This window comes from Oreochromis aureus, linkage group 20 (genome assembly GCF_013358895.1).
Source record: "Oreochromis aureus strain Israel breed Guangdong linkage group 20, ZZ_aureus, whole genome shotgun sequence".
Lineage (NCBI taxonomy): Eukaryota > Metazoa > Chordata > Actinopteri > Cichliformes > Cichlidae > Oreochromis > Oreochromis aureus.
Window position 1 is genome coordinate 18,205,931 of NC_052961.1, and position 11,971 is coordinate 18,217,901.

Sequence of the window (11,971 nt, forward strand, 5' to 3'; positions counted from 1 at the left end):
AAATACGGTACACAGTGGGCACAGGCGTACTCACACGTTCGTCCACACACGTTGCCAAGCGCGCCTGCGCACACGAACACACTCGCAGACTAAACGTACAGTCGTATGTCTGTGGAAAATCACCTGAGAATGACAAGGTCAGGTTGTGTAGGAGGGCAGCAGGATGTGGACATGTCTTTAGGTGGCCGAAGGGAGGGGGAAAAACACAGAGGCAAAGCTGCATGACCTAGATCTCCAGTGCGCTGCCACAGTAGCAGAATTAATTCATTTGATGTGTTGTTGTGAGCACTGAAGAAGGCCCGAGGCTGAGGAAATTGTCCACTGAGGCTGCAAATATGGATGACAGAAGCAGCTGAGCAGCCGTGGGTAAGACGAGAGCGAGGGTCCAGCACTGAAGACCCTCACGGCTGATTCCGTTTCCTCCTCATTATCTAGCCCGCATGCGTGAGACGCCGCAGGATCTCGATACGTCTTCTCAAAGGCCTATCTTTTATTCCCATATCCCACGATGTGATGATTTTCGTTAAGAGTGGTTATATAACTGAATGTGGTGACCTAGTATCGTGGTAGATTTTCACATCGATGCGTGGTAATGTTCATAAGAACGACTGCCAAGCGAAATTGTGGATACCCCGTCGTTTTCTTTCATAAAGCAAACATCACTTCTGGTTGTCTAGAATAATGGTAGTGTTCAGTAGTTCACCCTCCTTTGCAGCTAAAGTCTGCACACAGATAGATAGATAGATAGATAGATACTTATGTGGCTGTGCATGGTTTTGTGAGTGACGTGTGTGTTTGTGCTAAGGCTAAAATATTGCTGAATGTGTGAGAGGTCAGCTGTGAGACAGACCTTTGCCCATACAGTAACAGGAGTTGACCAAAGGCTGCCTCAGCCTTCTACTGTGCGTCAGCCTGCCTCGGTCACTTCAGCAGGCCACTGTGTCAGTCTACTGGAGGGAAAGTGCAAACTAGACTGTCACTGCTGCCATCAGAGCATGACAGCATCACAAAAGACAATCAGGTGTGATGACTTCAGAAGACAGTATTACCCAGTGATGTCTCATGACATTAGCCTCAACGCCATTCCGCTCTCGAGGATGGTCAATACAGATAGTTTAGCTTGGAAAATGGAGAAATTGCTGCAGCGATTCATTGAAACATTTGCAAAAATAAATGAAAATGCAGTATATAAGGCAAAAATTGAGTTTCTACCATTTAATGAGCTTGGAAGTCAATATTTGTTATGACCATCTTTATTCTTCAGCACAGCCTGATCTCTTTTTTGTAATTTCCTGAAGTAGTCTTCAGTAATAAATCTCCAGGCTCCTTGAAGGACATTCAAAGCTTTTCTTTGGATGTTGGCTGCCTTTTACTTTCTTCTCTGTCAAGATGATCCCACACTGCTTCATAATGTTAAGATCCAGATTCTGGGGAGCCCAGTCCATGATTGATAGTGTTCCACTGTGTGTTTTTCTGCACCGGCAGTGCGTTTGGGATCATTGTCATGGTGAAAATGAAGCCACTATCAATCCAAATGGTATTGCATTGTGGATTAAAATCTGATAGTACATTTCTGTGTTCACAGTTCCATCAATTTTGACGAGATCCCCAACACCTTTGACTAAAATGCAGCCCCAAACCATGACAGAGCCTCCACTGTGTTATTCAAATGGCTGTAGACACTCACTGTTGTACCTCTCTCCTGACCTCCTATGAACATACTGACCAAGGTTTGAACCCAAAATTTCAGAATTGGATTCATCAGTCTATATGTCTTATTGACATTTATTCTGAGTCCAGTTCTTGTGTACTCTGGCATACCTCAGCCTTTTTCCTCAATGTTTCCCATTCTTACTAATTGCTTTTTAACAGCCGCTCTTTCACTGTGTCCTTTTTGATGTGCCTTCAATGAACAACAGATGGATCAACTGAATCAGGTCCTGTGTCGGGATTTTTTCTCCTGTTTCTTAAGCTCTTTAGAAATTACCTTGATGAAGCAACAATATTATTATGTACACATCCAACTATGTTATCTTTGGCATTTTTCATAGACTCAAATAAAGAAATGCAAACTTTTTAGTTTTTGACAAACTGTTAGTACCAAGTGCCAAAAAGTGCAGTTTAAAATTGGTTAAAATTATAGGAACTGACTCCATTGAAGCAAAATATACACAAATGTAAAGCTAAAGACTGTTTCACAGCACTGTACTAAAAACAAAACAGCACAAAAAAGCACATAACATACAAAACAGTAATTTAACCACAAAAATATTTAGTACAGTTATATAGTCTACATAATCCAAAACATTTTCTTTAGCAAATGAAAAGCTGAGCTCTTGAGAGGGTTCAGGGTTTTGCTATGTTGCAGTATTACATACATTACTAGGTCTGTTCAGTCAAACTTTAAGCAGGGAATGTTGCTAATAAATTCATATTGGTTAAAAAAAAAAACACAAAAGCCTGTTAGGGCATGGTTACTGCATTTGATTACTATCAGCAGAACTTGTACAGTAAAGAACCTTTTGTTGACAATATCAGGCTGTTCATTCAGCCCCACAGACCTCTTTGAGGCTGCCGGCTTTGTTGCTACTGCAGTGGGATTGGCTGTAAGGTGATGTTTTTGTCCAGCCCTTCTCATGATTTTGTGTTTTCGCCCGTTCTTGGTGAGTCACACAGCTTTTTAGATTATGAAACAGATCGAACATACAGAGCTGGGGGTTACTGTCTATTTATAGGTATGATCTCATATCCAACTTTTTAATCCTGCTTTTGATGCTGACATGGAACACTGAGGCCTGCAATACACTGGGTGATGTAACAGGTTAGTGAGGGTTTTTCTTTTAAACCACTCCACAGCATGAGTGGATGGTGATATATGACTTCTAATCTATCAGCCGTGCATGAGCATCTGATGTCTGCAGTCTTTGAGCTGTAGCACCATCAATCAGAATGGTAAAAGCGATATTCATTAAGAGGCTTTGAGTGTTGTACAAGGGTAAGTGCTTCACCATAAGCACTGCAGTGTATTTATAGTATGGCATGTACGCTGCATAAGTGTGTGTGCATGTGTATACCTGTTATCAAATGTGTTTAGTAATCATAATCATAGACAACATCGAAATGAGGCATTATTTGATTAGAGTTTTTTATTGGAATACATATTTGCTCGCTATCACAACACTGTCCATCATATGCTTGCGTTGTCTTTTTTGCTGACTGTGTTCTGCACTGACACACGGCGTGCACACATACACACATACACACTTTCGTCTTCAAGATAACATCGGTAAATAAGGCAACCTAAATTGCAGACGGGCATCAGCATCCCTCTCAGTGACGTCACTGTACTATCCGCATGTTGTTTCTCACGAGAGAGCAAACATCTCGTCTCTCCAGCCAAGTGATTCTCATCATTTAAACTTCAACAACCTCATGAGTAACAAATAAACAGAAACAGTTGCTATGAAATCTAAATGCTGTTTACTGACTTTGCTTTCCAACAATATATATTTCCAACACGTATGCGAAAACGTTTATAAAAACTAGCCTATTTATTAAATATAGAACAGTCTCCAGGTAAGCACATAGTTTGCTGATTAATCCAGCTGAGATTATGCCATATAATGTCCTTAAAAGCTTCCAGTGTGTCACTGTTACATGTCATATAGGATTTTCTCCCAGATAATATGATATATGGAGGATAATATTATGATATATAACCATGTTTATAAAGCTAAGAAATTAGATCCTATTTATTCTACGTACTCTCTCAATTATATTATACTTATATAACATTCCTTGCTTAAAACATTATTTCAAAATAAAGATTCTTTGATTATGATCCATAAAGCAGTCTGTTACTTTACCCTTTGATACTAGCAGGATCAGTCACGTGATACTACGTAACCGAGAAACCGTCCATACAGAGCAATGCAAAGATTTGATTGGTTTAAAACTGTGAATGGCGACCGCGAATGATTAACATTCATGTCACAACACTGCTGTTTCATTCAGTCCTTGGTTCCCTCTTGGCTGGCGCTATGCCCGACTTTGCCACTTGAGGGTGCTCACATAAAATCCAGCAGCATACCTTTAATAGTTCAGTGATACGGGCTCATTTCACGAGGCACAATGTATATGCGAGAAATGTGGAGATGTGATGTAAAGGAATGATAATCCGATCTACAATGGAGAAGAGTGTTTCACACATCTGCACCACAAGATCACTTCGGAGGTCTGCACATTTAGCTCTATCAGTGACTCAGTGCTTACACAATAAATTAAATACATTCAAATTCACTTCAGTGATACATTACCCGTTTGTGTCACAACACAAACTTAGTGTTACAGTATGTCATTTTAAGCTATTTGTAATTGTACAGTTTTCCTAGTCAATTAGCAGCAAGAAATCCCGTCGCCTATGAATGAATCAGATCCTAGTCCCTCATCAGTAAGCTATGCTCACCTCATGAACTCTACCCTCACATAAGGTAAACAGAGATGAGCACTGAAAATAATACATTCCAAATTAACGGAGAGAAAAAATATTTGATGCTTTCAGATTATACATGATCAACAAAAAATGACCTACATGCATGTCCTGATTTGGCAGCCCTCAGACCGTGTTTATATAAAGCATTACATTTCACTGTAACACATCTTCCTACTGGCTTGTCTCATCCCCTTCAAGACACAGAAGCTTCATTTTAGGGAATCAATACAGTGAAGAAACATCCATTTATATTGCCTACGAATACGTCAGGCCTTCTAATCAAAAGCTGACCTAGATCTATCCACAGTGCTGCAGTGTAACCATGACCACTTTAGATATTAAAACACCATCTGAAAGTCACACGCTTTAAGTATCGTCTGCGAGTTTGTTTTGTTATTTTTAACCATACTTGACTAATCTAAAAGAAAAAGAATCAATCACAGATAATATCAGAAGCACAGGTCTATCCATGTATTGAGAGTATAGTCAAACTAGACAACGAATACCATGACAAGTCTATGTTTATCTGACAGGCGTAAACACGGTCATGATAATACTTCCTCATTTTGTTATGTGGTTGAATACAGAGTTATCTTCCAAGTAATTTGATTGTCTATGAACTAAATGTCAGAGAGAGAGAGAGAGGCACCAGACTGTAAGGTAGGACAAGTAAAACAAAACAGTAAACAAATAAAGAAGTCTCTCTATATAAATATAAACTCTAGAATTGTCCCATATCTATCGAGTTGGTCAGCGTTTGATCAATGCACAGAAATATAAAATGGCAGTTCTGAACAGATTTCCTCTAATCCCGAGTCAGCTTCGTCATCCCTGCCTTCTAAGTCTTTCCGTGTGGCAGAAGAGGTCAAACTAACCTTGTGTGGGCATCTAAAAGCAGCTATACCAGTCTATAAAATGCGCATAAAAGAGAGAAGGCACAGAAACACAAACCCACTGCAGAGTGGCGTAGACAGACAGCAGCAGTTTCCTTTGTTTTTGGGAGCAGACTGGATGAAGCCATAGGTCTGCCTGCAACAGACGAGTCTGTGTGCAGAGGTTTTAATATATGCTGTCTCATTTTCACCGAGTTTGTTTTGAACCTCTACGTGGATATGACTGAATCGCCCATCGTTCATCTTCTGGTTCTGTCACGAGCACGGCCACAGACGACTCGTGTCAGCCACCACAGCCAGCATCACATTTAGCAGATGATGAGCCAAGACGAGGTGACTCAGAAGTGTTCTTGAATGCACCCTGTTGACAAAACTGGCTTCTTCATTTGATCCGTTGCGTAATTACCCCTAATTACTCCTAACCTACACTGAGCACAAAAAGCTGCTGTACTTAAAGGTCCCACGACAGAACAGATCTATGCTGCTTTTCTCCATTTTGTCTTTCAGATCAAACTGAAAAGGGAAGCTACAGGTTCATTATGCACCTAGTCTCATTTCATCTTCCCTGTCTTCTGCTGTGTTATTTGATTTGCTGTCTTTGACTGACCAGGTTCTGTCTTGGCCACAGTAATATTTGCTGGCACTTCTTGCCTCTTTCCCTGTTTGAATGGGTCTCCTGTCTTGCTGGTGCTACGTTGGTGGGCAGGGGTTGTTGCTTTCACAGGAATGGGGACCTTGCCCAGGGCCAGATGGGGGTCTTCTCCAATGTTGACAGTCAGGTTGGTGTAGAGTGGCTCAAGCTCTTTGGAAAGCAGCTCATAGGTCAAAGAGTTAAGGCCGTCAGAGCGCCAATTGAGCCTGGTCCTTTTCAAAAGGTCAAACCTAGAATGACAAAATCCATATTAAGGATTGTGTGAAGGTTTCACCCAGCATAAAGCTTTTCATCTGGCTCTCTGCAAGGAAGCAAAGATGTATATATTGCAAAGTGATTGCTTTTAATGATACTACATGACAAAGACTTTCCATACAAGTTAATAAAAGGCTGAGGAGAATGGAGAATGAGATAAGACCTAGATACAATCAGTCTGAAAATACAAGCACACTCCCTGAGGGAAAGTAAGCAGAGGACAAACTCTGTACAAATCACTGTGTCAACAGACGCAAAGAAACAACTACAATGGTAAAAACTCAACATGAGAACAGTTGGAGACAAGAAAAGTTCATTCTGATGCCCGTGATCAGGTCGCTTGAAGATCTTCCCCTTTTACTCAGGCAGATATTCCAAAAGTCTTTACAAATATTTTATATGCCGGTGAGTGTGCCAGTAAGTACCTGCGTGGATTTTGCTCATTGCCTCTGTCTCCTTTATGCTTGATCATCTTGTAATGGCCAATGGCCACTGGAGGGCGCACAATCTTCATGCCAGACAGACGCACTCTGGATCAGCAGCACACAACAGTAAGCCAAAAACAGATTCTTAAACATGTATTGTACTGCATAAAACTGGAAAGCTAATCTCAAAAAAACAAACTTTACATAAACATCTAGCCCCCTGCGGGCTACATTTAAAGAAGGAAAAATCAGGATTACGAACAGAAGAGTGGGTGAAAACATACTGCCATGTCTTATGGGTGGTAGAATATACTGCGGTTCCCTTTTTCTTTTCCATCTCTTGCTTTTGTACCACTCCAGTTATCTTAATCAACCAAAACAGGGTGTAACTAATGCTGCGAATGTTCTCTGGATGATATAATTTGCAAACATCATGCACAAAAGGCAGTGTTACCAAAGGTTGTGAAACATTCTTGGATGTGTTGTCCTAATTAAATTTTATTGTTGCATTCAGTTCTTACAGATTGGCAAATGTTGGAAAAGCCACAGAGTGGAAAGAGGGGACCGCAGTAAAGAAATGAGAAGAGTTTGAAAACTCTTAAGCACACAGCCTAGTCCAAGTCTGCAAGCTAGTGCATGTGAACATACCCATTGTGCCCACTCCAAGACATACAAAGAGCAAAGCCACAGCAATGGGAGGAGACATGAAGATGAAAGATGATGTTAGGACATAAAATAGAAGTCAAAGCAAAAGAAAACATGCGGTACTGAAGCTGTAAACATGAGAAAAATGATGACTGACGAGAGCAAAACAGAGTGAAAAAGTACAAGAAGAGGCAAACTGAAATGGCTATGCATGTAGTTCTGATCATAAATCCCAACATGCACAGTTTACAGTTCACTCTGTCATCATGTAGGGTGTCTGCCTCATTTATCCTCTTTACCTGGCAGCAATGTCATCATCCTCCCCGCCCCAACCCCAGTACTGGTTGGGGAAGCCGTTCATCTTCATGTACTGGTCTGGGGTCACCGCAGAGACCCCACCAAAATACTGTGAGTATGGCAACCTGGGAGGGTCACGACATGCACAATCTTGAAAATAATGTCTCAGGGCAATGCAAAGGTATGAAAGAACAACCCCACCCTCGTTTATTCTGTGCTTCTACCTGTATCGGAACTTATCCATGGCCACAGACAGGTGTGTGGGAAACTGTTTGTGGCAGGTGTAGGTGTTGTGGTCGTTTTCAGGCAGCAGGTCAACATCATGCAGGAAGATGCAGCTCCAGTCTTCATCTCTGAGTGCCTCCCGCACCCCAACGTTTAACAGCTTGGCTCGGTTAAAAGTGCTGTTTCCCCACTGAAACACCAAATGAGGCAGATTAATGTATTTACACATTAATATGTGAAGACTTAAATAAATGCAGCAGTTTTTAGTAACCAATTCAATTCTGAACAACAGGGATATTTGAGGTATATCGCAGCAGAGCACAAGGTAATTTGTTGACACTGATTAATAGCACATCATTTTAAAGATTTGCTTATTGCCTGAAGGAAAAAAGGAATCTCCAACTACACTGTAGCCTGGGAATGTAATGTTTAATACACAGAAATTGTGAAGTATCACGTCCCATCTACCATGGAAATATCTGAAGTATGATTTGCTTAGATCGAGAGCTGTAACCTAAAAACAAAGTCCATTCACCTCTATTGCACTGGTCCAGGCAGATAAATCTAACAAACACATATCTCACAACCATGTTAAATAAAACCACACTATAATGACTATAATTTGCAATAAAACTAGTTAGAAGTCCTACAAGAGCTGTAAAAACAGCAACATTCAAATATGTTCACTGGACACTTTTTTTAATTAGGTACACCTCCTTTCTTTAATTCTTCAATGCAACAAGGCACTAAAAACATTCCTTAAAGATTTTTGTCTATACTGAAAGGATAGTATCACACAGTTGCTGTAGATTTATTGGAATAGCTTCCATTCCAGCACAAAACAAAGGTGCTCTACTGAATTGAGACCTGGTGACTGTGGAGGCCATTTGAGCACACTGAACTCAATATCATGTTCAAGAAACTAGATTGAGATTATTATAGCTTTGTTACATGGTGTGTTGTCCTATTCGAATCAGCCATCAGAAAATGGGTACACTGCAATTACAAAAAGGATGGATATGGATAGGTATGGTCAGCAATAATAACCATGACCAAGTGGGCAGGGGCACAGCCAAGGGGGGCGACGAGGCCTTTTCACCCGAAAGAACTGCTGATCACTGGATATTTTCTCTTTTTCGTGCTGTTCTCTGTAAACCCTAGAGATGGTTGTGTGTGACAATCCCAATGGATCAGCGGTCTCTCAGACAAGCCCAGCAACCATGCCACGTTTAAAGTCACCAAAATCACCTTTCTTCCCCATTGTGATGCTTAGCTGGGTTGGTTGTCACGACAATGTCTACATGTCTAAATGCATCAAGCTGCTGCAGAGTGATTGGTTCATTAGATGTTTACATTTAGAAGCAGTTGAACAAATGCACCTAATAAAGTGGTATATATTAGATATAGTCAATGCAGGGCTATTAAACCTTAGCCCAATACTCCAATATCACAAGACCAATACTTTGTAGCAGCACATACGCTACTATTACACTACCATTACTATTACACCCTTAACATCATTAGGCAAACGTTTTACTCAGTAGCTATGCACCTCTGATCCACTAGAACAACAATCCCACTGCATAATGCTATACTTTTGCTCATGGAAGGCAAACATGCAGCTGTTGACAATCACGCTGAACAAAACACTGGCAGAATCACTATAAAACAGCTCGCACACTCACTTATACATAACCTGACCTGCTGTACTATGTAGATGCTGTAGTGTATCTGCTGTCTCTGCAAGAAGGGGTGGAGGTGGTAGAGGAGGGCACGGAGGTGGCTCTGGCGGTTTCGGTACGGCACCACTATTGCTGTGTGGTGGCGTGGTTCGCAGTCTGGAGGCCTGTAGCGTCCACCTGGCAACACTAATGGGTTTCTTTGTCTGATCTCCTCCAGAGACAGAGGAGATGAAAGATGGACAGACACGGGTCCAACTGGCCAAAGGAAAGGAGAGTGAATGTTTCTGGCTTTTTTTCTGACTATCAGCTCAAGAATACAAAAAAAATAGCAACATTCATTTTGCTTTTCACTGTGTGCTACATTCACAAACATTTATTTGTCACCCTTCTCTCCCTCTCACCCAGCAATGGAGAAGGGATCTGGCAGTCTCTTAGTGGTGGGCCGGTGGCAGGGGGTCCAGTGCCAGAGTTGCGAGGCGGGGGAGGCGGTACTCCCAGCTGACTGAGGTTGGTGTATACATCATGTGGTCGAGAGTAATCAAACTCGGGCTCTGTGGTGTGCACCAGGACAGACACCAGGCCTCTGAAGCCCCCAAGGGAGAAATAGAGCACAAAGGCAAACTGGAAGCCTATCAGCAAGGCTAACGTGCATGGAGAGTCCAGAGAGCGCCCACAGTACGCCATTATTCTAGGGAAACAGAGTGGAGAGATGGGAGGAGATGAGGGGAAAGTATAGCAGTTGAGTGAGGTGGAGAATGAGCAAGGAAAGGCAGAAGGGGAGGGAGGGGAAGAAAGGAGCACTAAATGTGGACTCAGGTGCACTGGAGGTGGGCTTCCATTTTTAGGAATGGGTAATAGTAGTGGTGAAGCTCAGTCAGCACTGCCATCACCTTCTGACCACAAAACGTCAGCTGAAAGAAAAAGAGAAGAACAGCTGTTACCTTATGGTAACCGTTGTTTTATTGTATCATTATTACATTACAACAGTCTAGATGTCAGGCACCTGTTTTTGTAAGGGTCTAATTAAAACCTATCAGGGACCAGCAAAGCCTCGCTCCACTTTTCTCCTTCTCCTCCTCCTGTCATCATCAGGCTCTCTGTGAGATAAAGAAAAGAACTGAATGCATAATAATGCAGCACCAGTCCTGTCACAGTGTTTGGTCTGCTGTATGCTAAAATAGGCCAGGGAATGACAAGCAGCTACAAACAAATGTCATTCATGTTTGCATCTTTATTTAGAATGGCTTAGTTTCAGCTGACGTATGGAAGCGACTCTGATAAAAACAAATTAATCCAACATCGGGTTCCCTTTAGTCCAAACAGTTAGATGCGACAGCTATGCAAGTGCGAGTGGTTTAATCACTTAATATGATGCTAAGTTTCCCGAGGGAGACGACAACAGTTAATTCACTTAAAAACAAGAAGAAGAATAGGAAGTGGATGAACGCAAAGGCGCCGTGGTTATAACCAGGGACAACCTGCCATGCAGGTGATTAGCCTATGAGCATCCATCTTTAGGCCCATGCAGTGAGCATGTATTGCAGTATTTACATAACTAAAGGGAAAATATGTCAGTGACATTTATTCAGCAGCATTGCTGTGTACGCGACTTCTCCCGTTACCCGCAAAGGCTCTCGTTTACGTCAAAGATTTCTATTCCCAGGTTCGCGCAAGCTTCCCCGCACCCCGATGCACGAGCCGACTCACCAGCACATCCCTGCGACATGTCAAATCCAGCTCCTGGCTTCCTCTGAGAATCGACGGGCCGCTACGGTCGCTACAGCGACGCGATGGACTATAAGATGCTGTTTTTCTCCTGCTGATGCCGGTCGATCGTCCTTCCCCTCTTGCTAATCTCTCGTCCGACGCGAAATGTGTCCGTAGCTGTTCGGAGACCGCTGCAGACGTTTTCACACGCAAGATCATCGCCGCATACCCCTCTAGTGTCAACACAAAACACACAGACAAGTGCGCTCTGCTTCATCGAAACACGGAGGACAGGCGCACCACGGTGACGCGCACAGCGGCACATTTGAAAATTAAAGGAGAGTGTGATTGTGCCAGCAGTGAATATCTGACCCTGCGCAGTGAATGCTAATAATGATGACGAGAGGTTGATTGCGCCATCATAAGGAAAATTAAAATGTATCCGTCATGGTGACTTTATTTTACAGGTTTTTCCCCCCTTCCACCCAGTATTGATTGATTAGGGTGAATTTCCTGCGTCACCGCCCTCTATCTGTGGGTGAGATCTGTGGGTGAGATCATCAGCTCTGGAAGAGCACTGTTATCAATATATGTTGTGCATGAAACAGTCCTCACCTAGAATACACAGAAAAAAAGCTCAAAGCAAACTCTTGATACCACCTTCGTCTGTAGAATCATTTTCTGTCAGGCTGAACTAA

General features: G+C 42.2%; 1 protein-coding gene across 1 annotated transcript; it reads right to left on the reverse strand.

Moving 5' to 3' along the window:
- Nucleotides 1-3,147: 3,147 nt before the first annotated feature.
- On the reverse strand, nt 3,148-11,539 carry b4galt3 (UDP-Gal:betaGlcNAc beta 1,4- galactosyltransferase, polypeptide 3). The gene is made up of 8 exons (XM_031753294.2): nt 11,274-11,539; nt 10,570-10,663; nt 9,968-10,477; nt 9,586-9,821; nt 7,884-8,074; nt 7,662-7,784; nt 6,718-6,822; nt 3,148-6,267 (listed from the first exon to the last, which is right to left on the reverse strand). The coding sequence occupies exons 3-8, from the start codon at nt 10,248-10,250 to the stop codon at nt 5,937-5,939; spliced, it is 1,269 nt and encodes a 422-aa protein (XP_031609154.1). The 5' UTR covers nt 10,251-10,477; nt 10,570-10,663; nt 11,274-11,539; the 3' UTR covers nt 3,148-5,936.
- Nucleotides 11,540-11,971: the final 432 nt, after the last annotated feature.

Coding starts and splice junctions, on each gene's coding strand:
- b4galt3 (XM_031753294.2), bottom strand. CDS start 10,250: ATGGCGTACTGTGGGCGCTCTCTGGACTCTCCATGCACGTTAGCCTTG. Junction 9,822..9,967: donor GATCCCTTCTCCATTGCTGG/GTGAGAGGGAGA, acceptor TCCTTTGGCCAG/TTGGACCCGTGTCTGTCCAT. Junction 6,268..6,717: donor AATGAGCAAAATCCACGCAG/GTACTTACTGGC, acceptor TTGTCATTCTAG/GTTTGACCTTTTGAAAAGGA.